The sequence below is a fragment of the Onychostruthus taczanowskii genome, unplaced genomic scaffold (genome assembly GCF_017590055.1).
Source record: "Onychostruthus taczanowskii isolate IOZ18803 unplaced genomic scaffold, ASM1759005v1 scaffold63, whole genome shotgun sequence".
Taxonomy (NCBI): Eukaryota; Metazoa; Chordata; class Aves; order Passeriformes; family Passeridae; genus Onychostruthus; species Onychostruthus taczanowskii.
The window spans coordinates 1,823,403-1,850,430 of NW_024504012.1; the positions used below are offsets into that span (position 1 = coordinate 1,823,403).

Below are 27,028 nucleotides of genomic sequence, written 5' to 3' on the forward strand. Positions count from 1 at the left end.
ACTGCCAACAAGTCCTCCACTTCGTTTTCTCAGGAAGACTTTGAAGTCTTGGCAGCCCTGGAATATCTGCAAGTGCAGCTCCTCTGAGTACTGGTCCTGTGCTGGAGCCTGAGCAGGGCAGGGTTTCATTTCAGGCAGGTGCTTGTTTTGTCTGAGAGCTTGCACTGACCAGGGAAACCCCATCTCATTAGCCCTGCTAATAGAACTGACTCTGCTCTGTTTTTATCCTCTCACAGTGAAGATCAGCATTTCACCCTCTGCTAGCAAACACTGAGTTTTATAATTAATTAAATTTGCAAGGTTTACATAGATGTGCCATAAAATCCTTTGTAGATCTTTTAACAATGCCCTTCTCTGAAACCATAAGCATGTTTTATAGAGTCAGCCAATCCCACTGGACTCTTCAGCTCTCCAGATCTTTCTCTTGGGTCTCCTGACAGCAGCTCCTTAGATTTCATGGTTTTGCATTGACTTTGCCTCTGTGTTTCAAACAAAGAGAGATCCGTGCCCAGAATGCGTAGGAAAGATTTGAAGGTCTTGAAGAGAAGCAGGAAGAAGATCTGCAGGGAATCAAGAGCTAGAGTGCAAGCTGGAAAAAGACAAGGAAGGCATCCAAAAAGCAAAAAAACAAGGAAAGGCAAAGTCAGGATAACCAAATTCTGAACCTTTTTTCCAGATGTGGAGACTGAAGCAATCTTTGAGGAGACCTCACTCATCTAACCCTAATGCAGAACCCTCCCCTGCTGGACACATCCTGGGGTTTTGTCTCAGCTTTGTCAGGGGTCAAGCAAAGAGGCTTTTAACATGATTCTAGATAAGGGCAGAAAAAACTGCTGAACATGCTCTGGTTTTGAGAGAAACTAATTATGATTTTGACATGTAACATAGGGTCTATATCTAGGAGATCACTGTAATTGGCATCATGTTCCTTGTGTGTACTCCCTGTGACAGTCAAGAAGTCAAAATCAGGATCACTGATTTTGGTTTAGAAAGAAATTATGTTCCAGAGGCCACAGATCTTTTGTGTTTATAGCATGACACTCTTGCTTTCTCTAGGAGTGGTTTGAACACTGCTTACCTACTGTTCCTGCCCACATGGTGTGGCAGTGAGTTCCTTAGGTCACAAGCTTATTAGGCATGAAAGCATTTCCTTGTGTTCTTTCTTAACTAGATCCACAAGATTTAAATGTGGAGAAGGAGAAAAAGTGGTAATTAAATTTTCTTTCCTTAGTCCTTCAGTGCATCTTGTCCCTTTGACTTCAAAATGGGAGGAGGGGCTAACTTGTTTGTTAAGGATGTGATACCCTGGGCATATTTTAACTCTGTGGTATTTTTAATGGCTTTGCCTTGCTGTTTTTTCTTTCCGAAAAATTTCCAAGAAAATATCTAAGAAAATGTGACCTGCTCAAGTCCCAAAGCCCCTACCTCTAGCCAGCCCAAGAGATCTGGAAATAGCAAGCACTGAAGAACAGCAATGGCTGAGTAGTGTCTTAGTGCCCATTCCCAGCAGCACTTCACCCTGATCCACTGCTGTTACTCCTTACATACTACCCTGACATGTCTCTGCCATTTCAGCATTCATGCTGTTCTTCTTCCTGCCCCTGCCACTTCCACAAGTGTCTTGCCTGTCCTCTGCCTCCTCCCACAGTTCTAGCATCTGTACATTTTTCATCCTTGTAAAACAATTGCAACTTCAACTTTCTACTCAACACACCTCTCTTGCCTGTGCCCCTCCTGTTTGCACTCAGCAATCTCTTCTTGCTGCTTTATTTCCTTCTGTCTCATCCCTGTTGTATCATGCAAGCCAGTTGTTTGCACCTCTTCCCTCTTATACCAAGAGGGTTTTTTTACCTCAGTGCCAGCATGGCCTGGTTATGTATCTGATAGTGGGTACCTTCTTCATCCTATGAGCTTCGGATGGTTCAGCTACCAGCTGTCTGTCTGATTAGGAGGAAAATGTACAAGAATTAGGATGACTGCAATTTGACCCGTTCTCACCTTGGAAGAGCAGGCAGTGAAACTGTCAGGAATCACATTGGCTCAGACAACACCTGCCAGCTCCCTCAGAGTAAATTCTCTCTTGGAAACTTCTTCTCTCACTAATCCTTAAGTACATTTTTAAACTAGGTTTTTCCATCTGCAAGGTTTTTGAGCATAATATCTCCTGGTGGTAAAATGACAAGTTTCTGCTGTCTCTGTACATATAAAAGAGAGAAGATCCTGCTGGAACAAGGCCTGCTTTTTGGAACTGAGAATTCTCTTAGCTATCATTCGCCTTTCTGTAAGGAAGTTACATGTTTGAAAAACCCATGCCTGGCTTCTGCAGATACAAGTGCAAACAGGGTAATGGGTGCACCCTGACGCAGTGCTGTGTGTCTCCTGACAGTCAGTTCTTGGGCTAAGAGTTGTGCCTTTGAGACTTTATCTGTGAAGCTGTTGGTCCTTCCTGTGTCAATAATCTTGGTGGGGATGGATCATTTTACATGGAGCTAGAAATGCAGCCAAAGAAACGTTCAGAGAAAGGATCAGCTGCAGCTCACTCTGCAGTATTATGCCCTTTTGCTCTTATGCCCTTGAGGTGGAAAGAAGGGGGCTATTCCAGCAGCACGAGAAATAACCAGAACCAGCTTTAGAGGAGTAACTGCACAGCTCATGTTCTCCAGTGGAAGATGACAGAGTTGTTCAACTTCCCAGAGCTAATTTTCCGCGAGCAGATCGCTCCTGGAAACGATCAGCCACACTGATCCTGCTGCCCCCTCCCCTGGGAGGGTCACAGTGGCAAGTCGCTCCTGAGATGCATCACAGCCACACCAGCAGCAGCCACACTGATCCTGCTGCCCCCTCCCCTGGGAGGGTCACAGTGGCAAACCATGTAAGTGGGAGGTTACACCTGCAGGTCAGGTGCTTGTGGGGTCACTGCCAAGTTCTGAGGTGGATTTTTCCCACTTCCCAGCCACTTGTAAGAGGGCTGGTAGGCCAGGTGTCCCTGCTGTAAAAATCCTGGCAAATATTTGTAGACTGTGGAGCAGTCATGGGAGTAGTCAGAGTTACCAGCAGGCAAAGAGCTGTGAATAAATGAAAACTCAAGAGTGAGTGACTGGCTGAGTATCCCCTGCTAGGCACGGGCATCATGACCAACAATGTGGGGGCAATTAAGAGAAAGGCAACAGAGTGCCCTCTCTCTTGACCTGTACAGGACACCAGCAGCAGAACAGTGGTGATGGGAACGGCTGTGCAGGGAGATCTGCTTTGATGCAAGGGGAGAAACTATAGGTCAAGTAAAAGGACAGGAGCTGAGCTGATGTCTACATAATGGGCACCAGGATCAGAAAATCTGAGTGGAGGGATATTTCCTTTGACAGTGCTCCAGATTTTTGCCAAGGGAAAGGACTGCAAGACCTCTAGGTTCATGGCCATTTCAAACAGCTGTAGGCAGGAAAGATACAGGAATTTTGACAGGAGTTTTGTGGCTTCTAGGATTTTTGAGAACTCTCTCTGTTGTTCTCCGTGTATGAAAATTACCGAGGCAGCTGCAGGCAGGCAAAGGTGTTACATTTCCCGAGGCTCTCAGCCAGTGGTGCCGGATTCCCCTTGTCAGCCCAGTGGGCGTTGGTTAAACACATCACCTCACCCTAAGGTTTTTACGTGCCCACGAGCTCAGAGGCTGTCCTGCCTCACCACCCTGTGGAAGCGAGGAGCAGCACAGCCTTTCCTCTGCACAGCAGATGTGCCCGGCAGGGAAGCAGCAAGCTTTAGAAGCTGCCCTCTCTCCCCTTCTTCCTTTTCCTCCTACTTCAGAACTAGAGCTAAACGCCTTGGTTGTGGGGATGTATGTGGGTGGTTACTGAAATCCCATATCCAGGACACCACAAGGACATTTCCCTCCTTGCAGGACCACCAGGATGGCAGCACCCAGCATCCTGCCTGCATGCTGCTGCCCCACTCCCGCCTGCCTGGCTGTTTGGTTTGTGGATAGGGGACATGTAAGGACATAGGGGAAGGTCTGTCCTTCCTTCCAAGGTGATGGGGCAAGATGGATCACACCTTGGGAGCCAGATTGTAATGTGTCAAGGTGCATCTGGCTCTGTGGAGGGGAAGGGATGACACCCCACTTCCCTCAACCCCCTGCTCACACACTTGCCAGGCCCGCTCCTTGCACTCCACATTTTTTCTTTTCCAAAACAAGTAGAGGCTTTTTCCGTGTACAATCCACTTTATATTGCAGGCCTGGACTGCTTTCCCTCCTGCCTCCAGGTCAGAACCTGATGGTGGGTCAGCTTTCTTGCTCCTTTCCGAGCAGGAGCAAGGTGGGAACCATTTCTCTCAGAGCATGGGTGAGTCCTTCTTGTCTTTTGGATTTTCTGGGAGCTTTGTGGTGCCTGTGAGGAGGCCGCTCACAGCTGGAGGGCTGTGGGTAGCTGAAGAGACCAGGTTCATGGCATCCAGAGGCAAGGGCAAGATGAAAGCAGCAGGTTTCTCTGTGGTAAGGGAGTGCAGTGCATGGAGATAACGGAGCTGAGCAGCAGCTGGAGCACTGGACAGGATCTCAGCTGCCATCCGCAGGGACTCGGAAGCAGCCTTTTCCCCCTCTGCAGCGATCACCTACCAAGCAGGGGAAGAAGGAAGGTTCTGTGAGGCTGGGAGTGAGGGGGCACAGACTGTTTGTTACAGAGGAAGGTTGCCATGATGAAATTTTTGGGGTCAATATGATTATAACATTCCTGCTCCTTGAAGATCACAGCAACCTCTTGGCATTGCCAGAAGTCTGGAAGCTCATGTCTGGCATGTTTTTGCCAGGCCCATCAGAGCTCACAACTGAGCTCCCCTTGTTAGACCCAGCTCTTGTTCAGGAATTAAGGGAAACATCTCAAGCCAGAGTTGTGTGCCTGTGTGGTGTGTCCCAGAGACCTCAAACCAGAGGTGGGAAAGGGAGGAGGAATGCTTTGGAAGGAGATGAGAAGTGTTCAGGTGTTGGCATACCCGCACTTTGGCCTGTCTCTGGGCCTCTGCTTCCACAGCCAGGGACTGCCGGAGTTCAGCAGGCAGCTGCACGTTGTTGCTGTGGTAGTAAAGACAGGCATTAGCTGGACTCTTGGCACTCCTGGCAACACTGGGTGGTCAGTCTGAGGCTTGGGATGGGCTCAGTAGGTCTCTACAGAGCAGCTCATTCATATTCTTTGCCCCTGTGTGTCCTCTCCATGTGTCTCACTTTAGTCTTCTACCTCCATTCCCAACCTTCTCTTTCATCCTGGTTTTCTTGTGACCAGGGATGATCACCAGCCAGCAGGGAGATCTCTTTGTGTCTCTGAGGCTCATAGTTTAAGCTCACTCTTTGTGAGGCAGCAGAGACTCCACTAAGAGACAGCTCTCAAGACAGCCACAGTAATGTTCCATTCACAAATTTATTAATTCACTGCTTGGCTCTCTCTTCCATATCCCTCTGTGTGATCAGTGAGCCCAACCTTTCTGCATAGACTTGAGTGATGAGCCCATCCCTACCTACTAGTGCTGAGACCCCAGGGCCTTTGATCTAGAGAATGACATGGAGAGTGCCTTGCTGTGCCTTTTGGGCTGCCAGAATTGGGTGCAAACTCTGCCTGCAGCAGCAGTGAAATGGTGATGAGATCCCAGCTAAGAATCCTGCTCTGGCTGTCAGGCCAGGAGAAAGAACAGCCTTACGCTGGAAATTTTACATGAGACAAAGGCTGAAAAGGGTAGGGAAAATAGGAAGGTGAGAGGTGAGGTTCCTTGTGTAGAACACCGGCAGGGAGAGAGCCAGAGGGAAAGCAGGAAGAGGAGCAGGCAAAAGCAAGCAGCACAGGACAGGTACTTGCAAAGGGAGAGAGAATTCCCTTCTACCAGCATTTCCTACCTACATTTCTATTCTCTCCACTTTGATCCCCCAGCAGCCTGTGACCGCATCCAAAGCCACCTGTGAAGACAAACATTTAGAGCATGGGGAGGACAGCAGCCCTGGCCTAGGCCCCTTACAGGGAGCAAGACAGGGCAGGGACTTTAATTGCAGGACTGTAAGGCAGATTTATCAGGTTCAGTGTGCTACTGGGCAAGGCCCTCAGAAATAAAATGACTGCACTCACTTCCCATTTGTGTTAACCCCAGGGATTTAGGGTGATTTTACTGGAGTCCACACTGATTCCAAGTGTGGAAGCCTTCTTCAAACCAGTGTCTGTGACTCTGAGGGACTTGCCACCTGAGCTTCTTTTGGAGCCTCAACTCACCCCTTGCTTTGCCCTCTCCCTCCCCAAGGAGGCACCTTTATCTCCTGGCTGATGTTCTTCCTCTCCAGCAGAAGCTCAGAGAAGGCTTGGTGTGCCAGGAGGCGCTTGGTGGTGGTCTGCACCAGCAGCTGGATGGCACTGGAGATGCTGGTCAGCGTGGTGAGGAGAAGAGAGGCGTTTTCCAACCGGTAGTAGCAGACAGCATCTATCTCCAAAGTAACCATGTCTTTGGTCACCACCTAAGCAGAAGACGTTAGGGGAGATGGAGGTGGTTCTGGCAACTCTAAGGTAGCACAGAAAAGCACACAACTGAGAGAATTATGAAAATTGGCTGAATGGTTAAGTCTTCGTAGCTTCCACCCCTGCTACTGACTGTTCTTGGGCAAAGTAGAGGTTACTTTGAGATGTTTTTTGAAATTTTTCTTTGCAAGGATGGAAACATAAGAAGGTTGGAAACATAAGATTTAACATTCCAAAATTAATATAGAGAGGGGGTGTCAGCCATACCTGATGGAAGGGAATCTCTAGGGTTTTGAGGCGGAGATCAATCTTGTGATAGGTGTCCAAACAGGGAAGGAAAAAGAAAAGGCCTGTGAGATGAAGAAAGACAGCAGGTTCATCATCAGAACTACAAAAATTACCTCTTCTGTATTGGAGAACAGGAGAGGGTTCAGCATGCAGAACTACAAAAGAATAGCAATACATAGGCTCAAACTTTCAGGCTGTTTCTGTGATGGAAAAGGCATCAGAAACTACTGGCCCTTAAAAGGAAGGGAACAAAAACCATCAAATCTTCTGTCTGGCCATGTCTGCTTGGAGGGCACCAGCATGAGAGCTCTGGTAAGGCATGCAGAAGAGGAGCAGCGTGGCTGGGGGGAGCTCAGTAAGCACCTTACCAGGTCCTTTGGCTCTGCCAGGAAGGAGATGCCCGAGTCGGAAAACAATGGCTCTCTCATACTCCCTCACCACCTGCAGAGGGAAACAAATCCAGGCTGGAGAGGAAGAAGTAGGACTGGGAAAAGCAGCCTCACCAGCAGGAGGAAGTTTATTCTGGAAAAGCCCTGCAAAGGGAGGATTTCAGAGGTTGTGGCATTGCCTGCCACTGAGTTACTTTATCCTTTGCCCAGAACTGCTGGCCAGACTTGCATATGAGCAACCCTGTGACAGATAGAGATTTGGTGAGAGCAGCCCAAATGTTAGACCCACCCAGGGTTTCCCAAGATAATCCAGCATTTTGCTTCCTTATAGCCTGGCCAAACTTAAATAACCTGAGTTAAAATGTTCCACGTTGCTTGTTTCCCTCTAAGACAAACATGCTCATCCTAAGAGCTGACTGTAATACTGACATTCTTGTTGATAACAAGACAAATGTGAAATTTCCTGAGAAGTGGGAATCAAAATGCCTACAAGTGCCTACTAGTAGCCATGCTGAATAAAAATGAGAGGAAGAGGGAAAATCTGCTATTAACTGAGAGATCAATCTCTCTTAAAATTTTGAATTTAAAGCCTATTTACTCTGCTGTTGTAATGCAGCCATGTCTGGGCTAGGTAGGCTGAGGGACATGTCTGAAAGTGAACAGACTTGTAATGTTTTTTTAAAAAGAGAAACCTTAGTTCCTTCCTGCTGGTATTTCAGCAGGAGTATTTGATAAGCAATTGTTGGACTCCCATGCTGTAGCAACATGTGATAAAGGACAAATCAAAATTAATGACGAATTGAACAGGGCCTTATACCAAAAACCCCTTTATGCTCATGTCCAACACATGCTGAATCAGTGTGTGACATCCAGATCAGACACCAAATCCTGTAAGGCCCCGTGGCTATTCTCACCTTCATGCAGAACCAGACAGAAATGGGGAAGGTCATTATGATGAACAGGAAAGACAAGATGGTCAAAAGCCACTCACAGACACCCAGACCACGAGACTTTCCACCTAGGGTAAAAACCCAACAACCGTGCGTTAGAAGAGGACTGCTCCCAAAATACTGATAGCCTGGCAAGTGCCTGCACACATCAGCTTCACTGCTGTCCTTTGCCTAACTCATTGTAAATGAACCACTTGGCTCTCTCTGGAGGTGAGTTAAGGAACACTCCCTGCTCCAGACTGCCAGGAGTAGCAGATGGATGGATAGATTTTGTCTCTGCTTTACTGACAAAAACTGTGCCATGCTTCTCCATGGTTGCTTGAGTAGAAAGCAGACTTCATCTTGAAGAATTGGGGCTACAAAGCAGCATTGAAAGTTGGAATGGGCAACTTTGCTGAGCTGGGATCCCTCAAGTTTATCTGGAAAGATGAGCTAAAGACAAATATTGTAAATAAGTGAGAGCTTTAAACATGCACAGCCTGAAGTGCCCTTCTCTATCAGAGTATTTCAGGTTGTTTTGGAATAGGATTTTAGTTGCATCCCATCTCCCAAATGCAGTGGGATGAAGCCTCTGGTGCCAGTAAAATCTTCCTGTATTCTAAGAAGTCACCCCAGGGTGCTGGAGGGTGACTGGCATGGTCAGCCCAGTTTATTATTACTTTCTACATCTCCCCAAAGTGAATGTGGGTCATCTTGCTCTGGGTACCCTTTGCTGTGCTCCTTTCTGAGGGAAAAAATGGCAGGTATGGCATGAAAACAGATGGAACCAGAGAGTGGATCGGGATTTCCAGCTGTGAAGTTAGCACCCCTCCCATTTTTAATCCCTTCCAACCCTTCCATCCCTGCTCCTCTGCCTTTGAAATATTTTATAGAACCACCAGGTCCTGAGGGAGCTTCAGATCCCAAGAACCTGTGTAGTCACTAGAGCTCCTAAGCACTGCCCAATAGCTGTAATTCCTGTAATGGAGGCAGAAAGATGAAGCTGTGAAAAGCTTGTTCCCAGGGAGTCAGGAGCAAGTCTCAACATTTGTGTCATTCTGGGGCAGCAGAGGTGCTAACAGGGAAGGGCACAAGTGGTGCTGGCTCTTGTTATAGACATTTGCCATGCCTATGGTGATGCTGGATCCAAACGGGCCCAGTTGTATTCCAAAAGGATCACGATGCTCCCTTCTATTGTTGCAGGCTGGGAATGTGCCTAACAAACACGAGGAGAGGAGCTGCTCTTAAAGGTTATCCAGCAGGTGAGTGGCAAGTGTGCACCTCAAGGGCAGTTCTTCCCTGCAGCAGGTCCTTTGGGCTATGAACTGGCAGTAAGGCCAGTGCCATCCACCCAAAGGAGCCCAAGCAAGAAAAGGAAGAGACCAGAGCATGAACAGAGCCGGGGAATAGCAAGCTGAAGCATGAAGGATGCTGGGAATGTAACTGCTTGTATCCAGGTTCACTGCTTTGCTGGATGGTGCTAATAAGCCTGCAGAAGCTGGCTGGGAGGCTAGCTGGAGTCTCCCATATCCTATCCTGAGGATAACCACGCCTGTGTAAGGTGGGTGTGATGACACCCACCAGAGCATAGTCACACTGTGACCCATGCAGCATCAAAGAGCCCACAGTTTTCCAACCCCTTCCCTTCTTTAAGCCATACCTTCCTCTTGCTGCTCACTATCCAGCAATGCCATTGCCTCCATTTCTTCTTCAGACACCACATCATCCACGTCCACCACCGTGGAGGTGTGCACCCTGCCATCACTCCCCACAGTGCTCTTGGTCTCCTTGGCTTTCTCCTGCTTTACATCTCCCTTCCCTTTGGCAGCTTCTCTGCTGCTCTCCCTCTTCTCTCGTTTGCTCTGCGCAGCCGGGGACTCCCTGCGTCTCCTGTGGGACTCCCTGGAAGAGCTCCGAGACCTCTTCTCCATCCTCATCTGTGCCGAGGAGCACGCAGCTGCCCGGGGACTAGAATGAGTACGTGCTCGAATTTATTGCTGCAGGCAGGAAAAGCAGGCAGGGGAGGAGAAAGGGAGGTGTCACATCAGGGAGGCTCGTTTCAAGTTCATCACAGGCTTGTCAGGCATAATGGACAGTGAAGTGAGCAAGCTGTTTCCAGCTGCTCTGCTCTCATCATGCACTGCTGTGGAGATGGGAAGGAAAGTTAGACCTGGCCAGGGTGGACCCCAGGAGGATATTCTATTTACATCTATGCTTTTGGAAATAAAATGTAATCAGAAGCATTCTGGTGATTTTTAGTAGATAGTTTCTCCAAAGCTGTTGAAAAGCAACCTAAAAGTAACTGTCAGGCAATTATCAACTATATTTGGTTATCACCCAAAGATATCAAAAGGTGAGAATGGCCCAGTGTAGACACCAGGGTGAAAAGCCTTTGCTGGTGAGGAGTGGCTGGAGGGAGCTGGGAAGACACTGGGGAGATGCTGATCTTGTTTTTTCACAGATTCCTGTTTTATTGGACACTTGTGCTCCACCTGGAGTCAGGATACTGCAGTGGCTTACTCAGGAGTGGTTGGAGGGGCTGTTGTGGTGAACGTCTGGGTGAGTGCCATCTTACACTGCTCTGCTCCTCAGAAGCCCTTTGGCTGGCACTGGGAAGGGGCACTGGCAGCAACCCCTATCTCAAGGGTCACATTTTAGCCAGGAGGGAAAGTAACTGGTCCCAGCTTTCCTGAATGGGTCATAATATGAGAGTCATCACAGAGTTAGAGCTGTTGAATTGTAAATTGCCAAAAGAGTTTGTGCCTAAATGCCTCCCTAGTTTTCCACAGCAGGAGCATGGCAGAGCAAACAGGAGCATTCTCTTTTCATGCTGCTCACCCTGTGTTGACATCTGCAGAAACCTGTGGAAAAAACATTTTTAAAGTCACCAACTGTACTAAAGAAATCAGCACCCAGCTAGAAATTACCCTACAGAAAGACACACCTGGGACATAAAGCAGGGCAGGGCTGAGCTCAGGGATTCCAGTCCCTGGTGTGGAGGAGTGGCTGGAGGGAGCTGGGAAGACAGCTGGGGAGGTGCTGATCTTGTTTTTTCAGAGATTCCTGTTTTATTGGAGACTTGTGCTCCACCTGGAGTCAGGATATTGCAGGCAGGGAGGGCAGGAGCAGCAGCTGCCTGCTTTCTCTGCTGTGCTGGGTGCCGTGTCAGCAGGTCAGCAGGGAAGTGATGGATGGAAAGGGCTAAAGGCAGAGAAAAGTGGGGTGTGAATGGGGTGTAATTAATAAATTTATACAGTATATATTCTTTGGAAGTGCTCCAGAAACCCTTTCCACTTTGTGTTTATCACTTGGCCGACATGGGACTGGCGGAGATGGTCTCCAGCTGCTGAAAAGGCAGGTGGTGTTTTAAGCAGCGACAGCAAAAGGCAGCTCAGGTCTGGCTTTGGATTCCAGTTGGTGTCTTCTCAAAAGCACCTTGGCATGTTTAACACCTCCAAAACTGCAACATGCTGGTTTTGTCTGATGTTTTATTCAGCCAGTGGGTCCTGACTCCACCACGCGTGGCAGATGTTTCGTTGCTATCTTTTGAAATGAGGAGATTTTTTGAGAGCACATGCTGATGGGTGTCCCAAAATTCACAGGTTCAGCTCCTGTTTTAGTCTCAAAAGAACTCCTGTGTGGAAATCAGCTGTACAGTTGAGGGGGTTTTTCAGATATCTGTGAGCCCTTAGGAAACAGCCACTGCACCCCTCTTTAACTACAGCCTGTGACCTCTGGAAAGTCAATGTCTCCTCTGTGGATTTTCCTCTCAGATGAGACTGAAAAAAATACAAGACTCCTCTTAATAACCACATCTGATTTTAAATATTGTTACATTGAAGGAACTGTTCTGTGTGGCTTTTTCCTAACATGCTTTTTGTATCTCCACTGTGGATTTTCCTCTTAGATGGGACAAAGAAAATATAAAGACTCCTTACAAGACTCCTCTTACAAAATACAAGACTCTTCTTAATAACAGTGAGACATGGAGGTTCTGGAGCGAGTCCAGAGAAGGGCAATGGAGGTGGGGAAGGGTGTTGAGCACAAGTCTGACGAGGAGTAGCTGAGGGAGCTCAGTCTGGAGAAAAGGAGGCTCAGGAGAGACCTTATCACTCTCTACAACCACAACAACAGCAGGGTGTAGCCAGGTGGGGGTCAGACTTTTCACTCAGACAAACAGAGATAGAACAAGGGGACATAGTCTCCAGCTGCAGCAGGAGAGGCTTGAGTTAGACTAGGGAGAAATTTCTTCACGGCAAGGAGTGGTCAGAAGGTGTTTAAGGAAAGACTGGACACAGCACTCAGTGCTCTGGTCTGGCTCACGTCATGGTGTTGGGTCGAACTCGATCATCTCAGAGATCTTCTCCAATCGTTTTTTGTTTGTTTGTTTGTTTTTGGGTTTCTTTTTTTTTTTTTTTTTTTTTTTTTTTTTTTTTTTTTTTTGTTTTTTTTTTGTTTGGTTGGTTTTTTTGTTGTTTTGGGGGGGGGGGATTTTTTTGAAGAAGAAGAAGGCAGGGACAGCATCCATCCCTACATGCCGGTCCGAGGCAGCGGAAAGCCCATCCCACCCCAGCGCTGAGGGCGGTGTCGAGCGCTCCCCCTCAGCGGCGCAGCAATGCCGGCCCTGGCCGGGGTGAGGGGGCGAGGGGCGGCCCCGCCCCGCCTTCGCGCCCCGAAAGGCGGCAAAGGCGGCGCGCAGGCGCACGGGCAGGTCGGAGCTATGGCGCCGTGCGTGTGGGAGCGGGCGGGTGTCCCGGCATGGGGCTGAGGGGAGCGGGGATCTTTGTGGGGGACGGACACCCTGCGAGGCTGAGGGGCGAACCCCCGCGCTGGGGCTCACAGGGGGTTTTGCGAGGAGCGCCGGCGCTGGGTGGGGTGTCCTCGGGCAGCAGTATGGACGCGCAGGGTGTCTGCGCTGGCAGAGGTTTAAGGGTGCATTAAACTCCGGGGTGCTGGCAAGTGAATACGGGGGTTGTTCGTGAACCTGCTGCCAGCTTTCAGGTGCTAAGTGGGGAAAAAGCTAAAATTCAATGTGATTATGAGCAGCTGTGGTGCAAGTGGTCATCTGCTTGCTTGTGTTCCCCTTTAGTACGGAGGCTTTGAAGCAGGCGCAGCTCATGGAGGTGCTGAAGAAGGAGGTGAGGGCCATGCTGATCGCTGCCAAGGCGGGCTTGACGCCAGAGCAGCTGGAGAAGCAGTACATGGCCATGGTCTGCAAACCTCTCCCTCTGCACGACCTGGGCTTCCAGTCCACCTTGGAGCTGGTGACACAAATGCCTGAAGTTGTCCAAATCTGCTCTTCTAAGAATGGTGCTGTAATCCTCAAAGGTGAGGTTTTGTTTCCAAATGGGTGGAGGAGTATTTTGGAGCCTCATACTGGAGTGATGTTCTGATGTGCAGAACTGTATGTCACATATCTGTTAATCTGTTTCTCATACGACTCTGGTTAATTATTTGTCTTTTATATATCTTCTTGTATTTTGATCTGTCTTTTAACATTTTTGTGCTCTTCCCTCCTAAAAAAGTCACCCATGCTTCTAGTTATTTCTGTACGCTTTTTCACTCTGCTCTTGGTTTAGAAGCTGCCATAACGTTTCCTTATGTGTATACTAGAACTGGTAAGTATTACTTTTTCCTGTAAATGCAAACTACAGCAGGAGCCAAAACCAGGGATGGGGCCTCTCGAGAGGAGCTGTGAAGGTTTCTGTACCTGACAAGGAAGGAAGCTTAGCCTGTGTCAAAGAACCTTTTTTATTTTCTTTTTCTTTGGGGAAGAGTTGTGACAACAAGTGGCGGTTGCGAAGAGTTGATTGGGGAGGGTGAAATGGTTGGGGGCTTTTTGAGTGCTACAGTAACACAAGTTGTTTAGGAGCTTGGAAAATACCTGGGCTGTTCTCCAGGGAGACCTTTGGGCAGGGGATGCTCTGTAGTGACAGAGCACAAAACTCTCAGCAGCTTGGTTTTTGTTTGTGATCCTGCATCCAAGAATTTGACCTGCCTTCCTGCCTGGGCTGAATTTCTAGGGATGAGGGTGCAAACTAGTTGCTGGCTTTTATAAACAGTTCAGTTTGCAAAGGGTGAGGTTGCTGGAAATCAGCCATGGTTTAGTGTGATTGCTTTTAAAGGAGGCAACTGCTTCTGGAAGGGGTGTGGAGAAGAGGAAAGAAAGGAATGAAGAGGAGCTTTGCCGGTGTAGAGCTTTTGATGGTTAATTGTTCTGGTTGTCTGTTTATTTCCTTCTGTTGCAGCCATTGCAGATGACTCCACCAAAGGGATTGCCAAGCTGGTTGCCAACCAGAAAGCAAAGACACGTAAGGCATCAAAGAAAACTGCTACAAAGGCAAATGCTACTTTTTTCACTAAGAACTCTAAGAATCCACAGAGTTTCCAGACTCTGAGTGCTGGGACTCCTGTCCTGCCAGCAATGGTGAAGGCTGAGCTGCAGGACCTGCTGAGCTCCTCACCGCTTCTGCTGGCAGACTTGGACAAGGCCTTCCTCAGGCGCTTTGGCCGGGCGTTCCAGTACAGGCAGTACGGATTTTTGTCCGTGTTTGAAGTCCTCAGGAGCATGTCTGATTCCATTGTCGTTGAGCAAACAAAGGCAGGTTCCTTGCTGGTCCTCAGGAAGTACTTGGCAAGCAAGATAGAACAGCAAGAGGTGCCTCAAAGTGAGGCTGAGGAAGAAGAGATGCCTCAAAGTGAAGCTGAGGAGGAAGAGGAGCCTCAAGGTGAGGCTCAGGAAGAGAAGGTGCCTCAAAATGAGGCTCAGGATGAAAAGAAGCCCCAAGGTGAGGCTCAGGAGGAAGAGATGCTGCAAGGTGAGGTGGTGTTTTAAACTGAAAGCACCTAGCTCTTCCAAGCTCTGTGGCCAAGCAACTGCCTTTCAGGTTGCTACATTTCCAGCTGCTGCAGAAGTCCTGATTCCCCTGGGCTTTGGCACAGAAGGGCTGTTGAGTGCTGCAGAAGCAGCTGTCACGAGGCAGTTGTCTTGGTAGCAGAGAATTCAACGGGAAGGTTTTTGGCACTGTTTTGTGGTGTGAGGTGAAAGAAGGGCTGATTAGCCCGTTCAGAGTATGGACTTGCTGAATGTGTGTGCAGGACTGGAATTTCTAGTCATTCCAGGTGATAGGTGAAAAAACTAGATCTTTTCTTGTCAATGGCTGCTCTGCAGGCTGGTAAAGCTTTTGCCACACTTTTTGAGACTGAAGATTTAACACTGGCCTGAAAGGCATGGCTACAGTGTTCCACAAAAGAGACAGGACTGCAAACACCCTCATCATTCCCCTAAAACCTATGGGAGAGGGTGGATAATCACAGACAGTTCCTGCCAAATTGACAGCTTTTCCAGGAAAAATACATTTTAACATTATTCTAGCAATGGGTTTTAACCTTCAGCTTGCTTGCAGGAGCAAGTCATTCTTGGTTCATTTTAACTTACTGACACAGTGAATCCTCACGAACGTGGTGGCTAAACGTGGTGGCTGTGAGTGCTACAACAACACCAATGCTTTCAGACTTCCATTTTTTTATGTTTTCCCTTTCTGTTTAATATGCAACACTGTATCAGTCCAACAAAGAATCACAGCCAAATTATTGTCTTTGCAGCAGCATCTGGAGCTGAGATGCCTTCTTTGGAACCCACCTGTGAGACAAAGAGCTTCTGCCAGGCAGCAGCTCTGGTGGATTCAGAGGCAGTGCAAACACAAGCAGTAGATTTGGGTGATCACCTCAAACAGGTAAGTGGCTGGACAAATGATCTGTAGATTTGCCACATCAGTTTCAAGGGGTGATACTCTTTTTACTATCTTTGTTTCTGTTGAGTTTGCATTGCTGAGGCAAAGCTGCTTCCAAACATTTTTGTACCTGTTTTAGATGTCTCTGGAGGCAAGGAGAGTCCTAGTGAGCTGGTGGATAGCTTTATGTGGCATCCAAAGTCAGTCTGGTTCTGGTCTCCTTCTGATCTTGAGGTCTGTCAGGTCATCCCAGGCCAGTTAAGTGTTATCGTGCTGGCTTACAAGAGTGGTGATACCTTTTGATATAGTTACTTGTAACTGGACTTTGATAACTTTGTCTTGAGACCAGTTGTGTGAAACTTCCCCTGCTGCTGTTGACAGGGCTTCAGTGTCAACCAGTTGGACAGAGCTGGGGAATGTTCCTCAGTGACCTTGATTCCTGCAGTCTCAAGTCTGCTATTTGGTAGGAAATTATCCTTATTTTGTTTTGTTTAGCAGTGTGGTTTTAGAAGGGGCTGGAGAATAGCAGTGCAGAGGCTTTGAACTGCCAAATCTTTTTGGCAGAGTTTGTTTGTACTGCCTTTATTTTTTTCTTTTGAGCACCTTTGGGCTTTCTTTTTCTCAGGAAAATCCTACTGCTTAGAGTTGTTTCCTCTGCCAAGATTGTCTTGTGGCTATACCCAGCTGTGCAGTTGGAGCTTAGAGGCAGAGAAAGAATCCCAAGGGTTCTGACTTTGGTGTTTTGTGTGCTAATGAGCTTGGAAGCCTGGAACTATGAGTTGGACTTTGTGTAGCACTTGCTAAGATTGTGGCACTTGAGAGATTTTTGGCAGTCTGTTCTGATCCTTTAAAGAAATTTTGGTTTGGTGTGATGAGGTCCACAGGGAATTTCCCTGGATCAAACCACAAGTTTGATTGTGTGAAGGCAGTGAAAGAGGGGATGTGGTCTAGGTAGCCCCAATTTGTCCCTAGGTATTGCAGAAGGAACCCATTTAAAGATCCTGGCAAGACAAGGCTTGCAAGATGTTTGTACAGCTCCTGTTTGTCATGAAACACCAAGTGTGCTGTTTTGTTTTAAAAAAGCTCTAAAGAGGAGGAAAGCAGTCTAGAATGTGGTTTTGTGGGTGTGCCATGGACATTTGTTCATCTGGATGCTGCAGGGTAGAGGGGAAAGATGCAGCCTGATCCCTGCCCTGCTGCCAGGTATCCTGGAAGTGTTTTCAGGGTCACATGGGGCACAAGGGCTTAGTCCATCTGCTCAGTTCCAAGAAGGATCAAGAAGACAGAGCTGCTGCTCTCAGGAGCTTTTTTTTTCTTGCCATGACAGAAGGAAAAGTGTCACCCACACCACTCCTGGCAGCTGCCAGTCCAGCTTGGGGCAAGGAGTCAGCCTCTCTTGCAAGTCATACCTCTTACAAAGCCTGATTTTACTCCGTGTACTCTTGTTTTTATCTTTTTATAGTTTTGTTGCATTTTGTGAGCTTCTTTTCAAGTGCACATCCCCTAAGTCTTTCAGAGAAATGTCTGTTGTCACTAACAATATGTGAGCAAGCATATAAAGCTCATGTGTGCCCTTAACACTCTGATCTGAAGAGGTTTATCAGAGCAAAATTGTCCCTTAGAAATGCCACCATTCACAGGAATACACAGAGGAAATTTGTGCAATTGTAAGGGGAAATTTGTGGAATTGTAAGGGGTTTTTAGAGGTGATGCTGCTGCTCAGGCCAGAATTCCCTCAGTTGCTCCTAGACTCAAAAATGTTAACTCTCTGTTTAACTCAAATGCTTTAGTCAAAATTTCTAGCTCCAAAAAATTGAAGGGCATTAGGCTTTACTCAGTCTGCAGAAGGAGAGACCAGGGAAGTGGTCACAGCACCAAGCCTGCCAGAATTCAAGAAACATTTGGACAATGCTCTCAGGCTCGTGGTGGGATTCTTGGCGTGGTCCTTTGCAGGTCTAGGAGCTGGACTTTGATGATCCTTGTGGGTGCCTTCTAACTCAAAATATTCTATGATTCTATGATCTGCACCTTTACAAAGTGATTAAGAGAGCCACTATTGCAAAACCTCATTGTTTGCAGTTGAATTAGAAATAAGCAGCAGGGAGTGTGCTGGAATATGAATTGCCCACACCTTGCCTGATGTATGATGCAGTGATAATTTGTACTGTGCTCACAATGAGTGAAATTGAAATGTTTTTGACTTTGATCATTGGAGAAGTGCTGTCTGCTGGCACAAAAGAAAGCTCTTGAGGCAGTGAAAGTAGCTGATGTTGGATTAAGGCTCCCATCCATACTGCTTCAAGTGAAATCATGTTTTCAGCAGTTATAATAATGAAAAATTGAAAGCTGTTCGAACAGCTCACTTGTACAAATTTGTCTAAAGTGAGAAAAGAACAGAAATTTTAGATTGTAACTGGTTTTTTCTTTGGGAAGCAGCTCTAGTGTGAAAGTGGGATTCATGCCTTCTGTCACTTCAGAATAATTTTCAGATAGTTTTGCTCGTTCAATCATGTACTTTTTCACAGTCATGGAGTATAGAAATAATAACTTTTCAATAAAATCCAGCTAAGAGGTGGATTGGGTTTGGGGTTTGATTTTGTTTTGCTTTTTAGGCAATAGTTATTCACTATTTTTGTCTAAATATATGACCTGACTTCAATTCATCTCCTATATTCCTTGCAGGAATATGAGCAAGGTATTTTTCTTGCACCCCTCTTAACACTGGAGGGAAGAAAGAAAGAGAGAAAGAGAGTGTGAAAATGATTGTTTCTATCACAGGGAAAGTTTTCATGGTTCAAGTTTTCCCAATTTGTGGGGGTTCTCTGATATTCGGTGATTCACAAGTCCCCAGGAAAGCAGAACTATTTTTTAAATGAATGGAAAGGCCAATTATGTGTGTTCAGTGCATGATGAGACATCTGAGTGCCACCTCGCCCTTATCCCCTTGTAGCATCAAGGTTTTGAGCAGTTCCCACCGACTCCAGAAATCCCTCCAGATGCTGTTCAGGACAGAAGCCTTTGCAGTTTGCCACCTCTGAAGAGAAGGTGCTTGGTGGGAGTCATTGTGGAATTCGTCGTCTCTCCTAGCCAGTTCTACATCCACGTCTGCAGCACGGAAGCATCCTATAAACTGCAGGATCTGATGTTTGAGATGAGGTGGGAGCATGCTATGGCAGTGCAGTGGGTGTTTGTGCTGAGGGAGCAGGGCACTCTTGGTGATGGTCACTGCTGGCTTCGTGGCTTGGTACGGAGATGCTGGTGCTGTCCTGAAACACTACTCAAAATGGGCATCCCTTTTAACTAACAAGCAGTAAGTGTGGTCACCAGCAGTTCCTGTGGTTTGTCTGTGTCCTAAGCAGTTCTGAACTTTGTAAGCCTGGAAGGGTTATGGAAAGGAGCTTGGAGGGTTCCTGTGTGTTGTCTGTGCAGCTGTTGCTAAATGTGCTCAGTTAAGGCTTTGACTTCCACCTCCAACACTGCATCTGGGCAGTACTGCAGAACCTGGTTCAGAAATGCTGCTATGTCAAGGTAATGGTAAAAAAGTAATGATTAGGATGTCTGTGTTTAGCCTCTGATTAATCCCCATTAACTAACTTTTTGTTGGACCCCCAAGAGTATCATTCAAATGTTAAAAGTTCAGGGTTGCAATTTGATTCCTATTTCAGTTTTAAGTGTGGCAGAACAGAGATATAAAGGATCTATTAATACAACTTCTGGAAATTCATGTCATGGGGACTTTAAAAAGTCAGGATTCTTTTGATGCCCCATATATTTCTCCTTGTTCATCTCCTGCATCCTCCTGAGGCTGGTTTCTCACTGTCATCTTTTACAGACACGTTTACTCACATAAAGTTGCTTCTGACAAATACATCATGCCTGATTCTGCAGTGCGGCCTGGGCAGCTCTGCTGTGTGATGGTCTCCAAGTGGTGGTACCGTGTGATCATCCACCGTGTGATCAATGACCAGGAGGTAGAGGTGTTCTGTGCAGACTATGGGCACCTCCAGATTGTCCAGAAGTCTTGCCTGAGATTCCTCAAGTAAGTGAATTACTCACGGGCAGCGGAATTGCAGAACAGCTGAGGTTGGATTAGGCTTCTGGAGGTCGTTCTGTCCAAGCTCCCTGCTGAAGTGGGGCTGTCTAGAGCAGGCTGCCTGGGACCATGCTGAGATGGTTTTTGAATGTTTCCAAGGATGATGATTCCATGATCTCTCTGGGCAACCCATTCCAGTTCTTGGTCACTCTTCTGGTAAAAATGTCACTTTGCAGCTGGTCCACACTGTGCTGGTGCATGGTGGTGTTCTTCCCCAAGTGCAGGACTTCGTTGAACTTTGTGAGGTTCCTGTCTGTACATTTCTCTGTCCTGTCAAGATCTATCTGGATGGCAACCTGACCCTCTAGGGCATCAGCCACTCCTGCCAGTTTTGTGTCATCAGCAGACTGAGGGTAGACTCTACCCATCCCCCAGACAGACGATGAAGACCTAGAGCAATACTGGACCCAGCACTGGCCCCTAGGGTACACTGCTAAATCCTTTGCTGTGTCTGCCCTCACTCCTCAGTCTGTCCTCTTCAGCTGTCCTCAGCTGCTCTCTGTCACCTTGGGCAAGCTCCTAATGCTCCTTCCTGGGTTGCATGAATGGATATACAGATTCTCCTGTAGGCACATCCCCCAGGTAGCACTTGTGTGCAATGTCAGAGGTACTTTTTCTCTGCAGTTCAGTACATTTTCCATATTTGTGTCTTCCCCCTCCTTTTCCTCTCCTCGTGCCTGGCTGTTGCCATTCTTTGGTTCAAAAGTCAGGTTCTCTATCTGTAACTTTATCTCCACAAGGGGTTTTGATGGGAAGATGCTTGGCCCAGGGAATGCATAAGGGACCAGCTGTTATTGCTGGTTTTGCTGTGACTATTCTCTGGGTATGGAGTGTTTTCCAAAGTTGCTGTTGGGTTTTAGTCATGAGTGCACAATCCAGTGTATGCTTCTGCATTCCTAAACTGGTAGTAAAACCTAGAAGATGAGGAAGTTCTGCTCTTCTGCTGATTTATCCCTGTTTTTACTGTAAGGGTTTTGCTTTGTATTTTAGATGGCACTACTTGAAGCTTCCTGCTCAGGCCATCCCGTGTTCCTTGGCATGGGTAAAACCCGTGGAGGTAGGTGTCCACACACAGTTCTGTTCATTGACAAATGTAGAGGAGTTACCAAGTAGAGGTTGTCTTTTTCTCCTGCCAAGGGCAAACATTTGGATGAAGTCAGGTCCTGATGATATTTACAGCAGAATTATTGCTGTTACATTTCAGCAGAGTGTGCTGGGTGAGTGTCTGCTCTACAAGCAATCACCCTTGCAGAGCTTTCCTTGCCATCAGAGCATTCTTGTTTATATTCCTGCAGAAACAGATGGCTCCTGTTAAGCAGCACAGCAAACTTGTTCCTCTCCCTGCCAGTGGTTCCCCAAGGTCCTTCTGAAGCCTTGGTAGCTCCAGCCCTCTGTTTTAAAAACTTACTCTGTAACAGAGCTTTAAGTGAGTTGGTTTGATGCAGTTAGCACAGCCAGAGTTACAGAGGTCATAAGAAAGTTTCTCTGTGATGGGTTTATTGGTCAAGAAGCCTGAGAAGAAGTACAATCTCTGAAGGAAAGCACATGAGCAGAGTTGCTGCCTGTGTGTTTTTAAGGATGTTGCTTTTAAGAAGTTATTTCCCCTGGGTTTTGAGGGTTAATCACAGTTTTCCTTGTGGTGAGGCTTAGCAGCATCTTACTAACTTTTGGTACTTTTAATGCTTGTAAAGTCTTGTGATTTCAGAAAGTAAAAAAGAAATCCCAACAAACAACTGTATTAAAATCACTGGTGAATGCCATGGAACTATGTTTGGAAGTAGGTATTTAGGGTGAAAGGCATTCCCAGTGTAATGAGAATTGCAGGCTTTGGGGTAGTTTGGTTTAGTTTTATGATGGGAAGCTTGTCTGCCTGACTTTCCTGTATTTGTCACTAGCCTGGCCTAGCTCAGCTGGCTTTTGACAAGTGCCCACCACAAGGAGAAGTCTCAGGTGGTGGATATTGGTCTGTTTATGGTGACTTCACATTGTTTCCTCTTCAGGGAGCGTGGTCCAGTGCAGCAGTTCTCCTGTTCAAGCATCTCTGTCGCTTCAAGGAGCTTGTGGGCATCGTGGATGAATACGTGGATGGTGTTCTGTACCTCTTCCTGTGTGACACATCCACCAAGGAGGATGTCTACTTCCACTCTGTCCTGAGGGATATGGGATATGCTGATGTCTGTGGGGAAAACATCCCTTCCCAGGTCAGGAGGGAGGCGAGTGCTGCTGAAAGGAAGGGGAAGGGAAGGATCCCTGCTTGGGTGCCTGTAAATGGGAAGGTTCTTAATGGGAAGATTCTTGTCTTGAAGCAAGTGGTTTTGTGAAGAGCAAAACTGGTATTCCCTGCTTTCCTGTGGCTTTTCATTTTGTGACTGCATCCCAGAGTGCCTAACTATGTGTGGGGAGCTTGCTTTTTGGTTAAGTTGGAATCTGATGGTACAGCAGATGTGTTCTGTTTAGTAGAACAAACTGTTTTCAGCCTCTCTTCTAGCAATGGATTAAAAGTTTATATGGAGGTGGTTTTGGTTTACAAACTGCCATATATTGCCAGTGAAATGTACAGTGCTGGATGGCATAACCATGGCAATTGCCTACTGTCACACCAGTTGTAAGCCAGATCATTTGTGCTCTAGGCTTACCTGTGGCATTGTTTGCATGTCTCAGCTCAGTTCCAGTAAGAACTGTGTGGATTATGCAAACCCTTGGAAAGGTACTGCCATGATTTTATATTTCAGCAGAAAGCTGAGTTTCACCGCCTGGAGTGCTTCTATCTGTTTTATTCAGCAGATGCAGAATGCATGTTCTGGCAGGATTAGATCCTGTGATGGTATCTTTGCATGTGTAGGCCAAATTTTGGGGGAGAGGGGCATTGCTGAGAAATTTTGCTGCTGACAAAAGAGGAGTTGATTTTCTTAATAAGGCCATTTCTGCAAGTATTTGGAGCTAACTCTTAGTGTTGTGCACCTTCACCCATTTGCTGACCTGTTAGAGATTTGCTGCATCCTTTTATTCTTTGTGGTAATTACAATGTAGAGGTTTTTTACTGTTCTGGCATGGTTTTCATTTGTTCTAGGAATTTGAGGAACTGAATCCTTCAGCCTTGTATGTTCAGCCCAGTGGAAAGCAGGGGAATGCTGAAGTGGTGGAGCCAGACCTTGGCTTGCAGCAGGAATCTCGAGATGCAGACAGTGAAACAGCAACCTTGAAGCTGAACGGGGCTGAGCTGTGACTAGGTGAGAGTTTGGCACAGCTGTCATTCCATGGAATCACCTCCAGGGCTCAGCAGATGTCTTGTTTTAGTCCCATGGAAGTTTTCTGTGGAGTTGGTTTTCTGCTTTTGTAAAAAGCAAGCAAGAAACATAATATGAAAACAGGTATTTATAGTGCACATAAATAATATTCTAGCTGCCTGTCCTCTGATCCCTTTGCAGACCTCAGGGAGACTGTGTGCTCTCTCTAACCTCCCCTATCATAATTTTTCAGTTTGAGAACTCAGAGCAGGAAGTGTGTGTTTTCCTCTTAGATCTCTGGGTTTGGCAAAAGTTGTGTAGTAATTCAGGGTAGTAGTCTGTAAACGCAGGGAAAGACCACAAGTGCTAGTGGTGAATATTTGCAGTAGAGGGTCTTGCTGATCCTAAACTGACCTGAAAGGAAATGATTTGCAGTCCTGGTTGTTGCTGGAGATAAGGTTCTGTACAGCTACAGGTTTGTTAACAAAATGACTCTAAGGTGAATGTAAAGCATATATGTGTGTGCTTTACACCTAGGGTTTCAGAGCCTGTTCAAAGAGAAGCCCTTGGCTGTATAAGTTTGATCAACTGCTGAACAGAGAGGTTCAGCAGGGAGTAAACCCCAGGTCTTGAGTGCAGTCTAAAAACACCAGGAGCACTTGTCTACAGGTGATTCTCTCCCCTTTTCTGTGATATTTAAACTGTGGTATTTTCATGAGACATTTTACTACAGGGAGCAAAACACCTTTCAAGCCAGTGTCAGCTGAAGTGTTCAGCAGTGGGCCTGCTCTGGGGCTGTTTCTGACACTGCTCTGAAGGAAGAGTAAAAGCAAGTCTGATGCTAGTAACTTGTAAAGGTAGTCATTTTCTCTATTTTTTTTTCTAGCCAACTTAGGTTTCTGTGCTAGAAAAACTCTGTGTAAGCTGTGTGTCTTGGATATTAATGTCCTTGTTCTGTCTGTTTATCAAATGAACTGAAAGACACAAACCATCATCTTACTGTATGTGTTTGGGAGAAGGTAATGTGAGGAAAACTGCAAATCTTGAGTTTGTGTTACAAATGCAGGAATTTGGAGAGTTCCTTACCTAGCTGACTAAAGCAAGATTCATAAATGTCAGACACAGGTGGTGATTTGAAGACTAGAGGAATGTAAATGCATCCTGTCCCTCAGTGAGAATGCTGTGGGTGGCAAAAGGAGATAACAATCATCTTGTAGCCTTGTCCTGACACTCATATTTTTTCCTGCATGTTAATCAGAGGTTTTCAGTGGGCTGCTGATATCCAGCTGAGTAGTTGGCTAATTGGGCTCCAGTGATGCCTGTCTTGGCATCCTGTCAGCACTGAATTCCTGCTGCCCAGCCATCCTTGCTGCTGCAGGAGTGCCTCACAGTCCCCTGGTGCCCTGACAACTGAAGCAGCCTAGAGAGCAAGTAGCCAGTTTTTGAACAGCTGTGGTTGAATTGCTGCTTGTCTGTCATTTTACTAGTTTTCTCCTCCATACTGAGCTAAAAAATACAAGCATCAGCTCTTGTCTGTGGCTGAGAAATGAGTAAACATCCCTGAAATGTAAATTTAATTTGAATTCTTAATCAGAAATGCAGAGGGGCTTCCTCTGACTCAGCTCCTGCCTCCTTGCAGAAACTCCCTCTGTCATTGCCATCGCTGGTTCTGCGTGGGGCTGCTGAGATGAGACAGCTGTCAATTCTTGGCTAAGAGAGGGTGCCTTGTCTCTTGTAATAATCTTTGGCTCCTTCCAGCTTGCTGTGGAGGAAAAGCTGTCCTTTGACCAGGGGGACTGGGGGATTATTGTTGTGTAGTCTTGTTGTTTTGGTTTTTTAATTATCCGTTTGCTGATCTTCCACTTCTTTGTAAATTTTGAGAGATAATTAAGATCGGGGCAGCTAATGAGCTGAGTGTGCACTAATTGCACCCTCTCAATTTTTTTACATACATTTGCAGATACCTCATTCTCTTGGAGAGTCCTCAGTGCCTGCTCTCTTAGTCAAGTCAGTGGAAGACCTTTACACCTCCTTTATTTACTCCAGGCTACCAGCAGAAATGAGACAAGATGACCCAGCTCAGATAGAAAGTTTTTCCAGCAGGGCCCAACTTTATGAAGCTGTCCATCCCACTGTTGGACACATGGCAGCACCATTCATGCTGTGCCCCCTTGACAGTCTGAACAGATTCATTCAGAATTAGCAGAAAGTTAAGCAGTCTGTTACTGTGAGTTTTGCAGCCCCTCTTGGGTATCCTAAGGCTGGTGCTGCTGGAACAGATGGAAATGTTGGTGTTTCTGTGGGCTGGAGATGCAACAATAATAAATAGCTAGGTGCAATGTTCACCTTTGTGCAGCAAAATGGATTTCTAGTTGTTTAATGGGAACAAAATGAATTGAGGGTTAGTTCTCTCATTGTTGGGTTTTGTTCTCTTTTCTAGGCTTTCTGCTGCTTGCATGCAGGAGTATTTGTTTCTCCACTCCAGTGTTCATTTCATACTGAGTCTCCCAGTCTCTCAACCACAAGGAACTAAAGCGTTTTGTAAACCCTGCGAGTTCCCTGTGTGGGTGCTTTTCTTCCATCTTCCAAATGATGGAAGAATTTACAACACCCGTACCAGAGTCACTCTATTTTCAAGGTGGATTAAGTGACTTGCCAAAGGCAGTGGCTGTTTATGCTTTGGAACTTTCTCTCTAGAGTTCCTTAGACAAAACCTAACTGAATTCACATCTGATTTCCCACCTCTGGGGAAGTGGAGCTGGAGCAGCAGGAGGAGAGGGGTCCTTGCATTATACCATGTCAGACTCATCAAACAGGTGTGCAGTAGCAAGTCTTCTTTCCATGACCTGGTGAGGGATCCCAGGCAAAAGGGATTTCAGTCTCAACTGGAGCTCTTGGATTTGCTTGTGTAGATTTGATCTTTCTTTTTTGTTCCTTTATGCAGATGAAGAAAACATGAAGACCAACACCTTCCCAGCAGTCTCATGGTTGGCCTCTGCCATGCTCTGGGCTCTGTGACCAAGGGCCACCTCAGAAACTGTGTGTCCCTCCTGCCCTGCTCTCTGCAGTGTTGGCAGCTCCATGACTGGCCACTTCCCATGCCTGCTTCTCAGGCTGCCCAGCCTGAGAAGGAAAGTGTGATAGGAGAGGAGAAGCTGGAACTGCTGCCAAGGAAGGCTGGCTGGAGCAGCACAGGCTCTCTCTATGACCCTGTTGTTGGGGGTTTTTTGTTCAGAAATGTTTAATCCCTTGAAAAAACCTGGGGTGTGATATCTCAGGTGTGCCCAGCATGGGTGATAAATGTTAGTTTTACTTTCAGGAGAGTAGTTTGTTTTTGTTGTACCAGTGGTGTACTGAGTTACTGCTCTTTAATATAATGGTTCAGGAGAACATCCAAGTGTCACATTGTGTTATGTATCCTTTAAGAGAGGGAAATTGGCTGCCCATCCCTCCTTCCTTCAGTGCATGAGCTGTTTGGACATTGTGTGGGGATGTGATTTGGTTTTTAATATAGTGGCTGCTTTACACTCTCCTTGCTCTGAGGAAAGCTGAAGAAGTCTCCTTCCCCAAAAAGAAGATACTGCGATTTGTTGGATGTCATGTGTACAAAGTGTCAGGAATCTCATCTTAAAGATATGGAATAAAATCTGTAAAGAATCCAGTGAGAGAGAGCCTGAAGCTTGACCATGTTTGTGTAGCTCTTTGTCTCTGGCAAGTGATCCTAATGGGTGTTAATGCAGACAAAAGCTGTGAAAACAGAAGTGCCCTGGTTAGGAATGCTGGCATCCAGCTGCTTTTCTGGTACCTGGAGTGCTCCTCACATCTTCAGGGGCTTCAAGGGCCATTCTGTGCCCACCTGCACCCATGCCAGAGTTGGTTTCAGGGAGTTG

The 27,028-nt window shown here is 46.7% G+C and overlaps 2 protein-coding genes across 2 annotated transcripts; one reads left to right on the plus strand and one right to left on the minus strand.

Annotated features, from left to right (window-relative positions):
* Positions 1-4,323: 4,323 nt before the first annotated feature.
* NPHS2 (NPHS2 stomatin family member, podocin) lies at positions 4,324-10,022 on the minus strand. Its single transcript, XM_041420107.1, has 8 exons — positions 9,746-10,022; positions 8,071-8,174; positions 7,136-7,208; positions 6,747-6,829; positions 6,275-6,478; positions 5,877-5,932; positions 4,981-5,059; positions 4,324-4,602 (listed from the first exon to the last, which is right to left on the minus strand). Exons 1-8 carry the CDS (start codon positions 10,020-10,022, stop codon positions 4,324-4,326), a joined length of 1,155 nt encoding a protein of 384 aa, XP_041276041.1.
* A 2,678-nt stretch (positions 10,023-12,700) lies between these two features.
* TDRD5 (tudor domain containing 5) lies at positions 12,701-26,147 on the plus strand. The gene is made up of 10 exons (XM_041419975.1): positions 12,701-12,813; positions 13,175-13,413; positions 14,334-14,783; positions 15,694-15,821; positions 18,769-18,974; positions 19,651-19,857; positions 20,902-20,968; positions 21,912-22,112; positions 22,982-23,141; positions 26,083-26,147. Exons 1-9 carry the CDS (start codon positions 12,701-12,703, stop codon positions 23,135-23,137), a joined length of 1,767 nt encoding a protein of 588 aa, XP_041275909.1. The 3' UTR covers positions 23,138-23,141; positions 26,083-26,147.
* The last annotated feature ends 881 nt before the right edge of the window (positions 26,148-27,028 follow it).

Coding starts and splice junctions, on each gene's coding strand:
- TDRD5 (XM_041419975.1), top strand. CDS start 12,701: ATGCCGGCCCTGGCCGGGGTGAGGGGGCGAGGGGCGGCCCCGCCCCGC. Junction 13,414..14,333: donor TGGTGCTGTAATCCTCAAAG/GTGAGGTTTTGT, acceptor CTTCTGTTGCAG/CCATTGCAGATGACTCCACC. Junction 18,975..19,650: donor GATCTGATGTTTGAGATGAG/GTGGGAGCATGC, acceptor CATCTTTTACAG/ACACGTTTACTCACATAAAG.
- NPHS2 (XM_041420107.1), bottom strand. CDS start 10,022: ATGAGGATGGAGAAGAGGTCTCGGAGCTCTTCCAGGGAGTCCCACAGG. Junction 6,830..7,135: donor TGGCAGAGCCAAAGGACCTG/GTAAGGTGCTTA, acceptor TTCATCTCACAG/GCCTTTTCTTTTTCCTTCCC. Junction 5,060..5,876: donor AAAGTGGAGAGAATAGAAAT/GTAGGTAGGAAA, acceptor TTACTACCACAG/CAACAACGTGCAGCTGCCTG.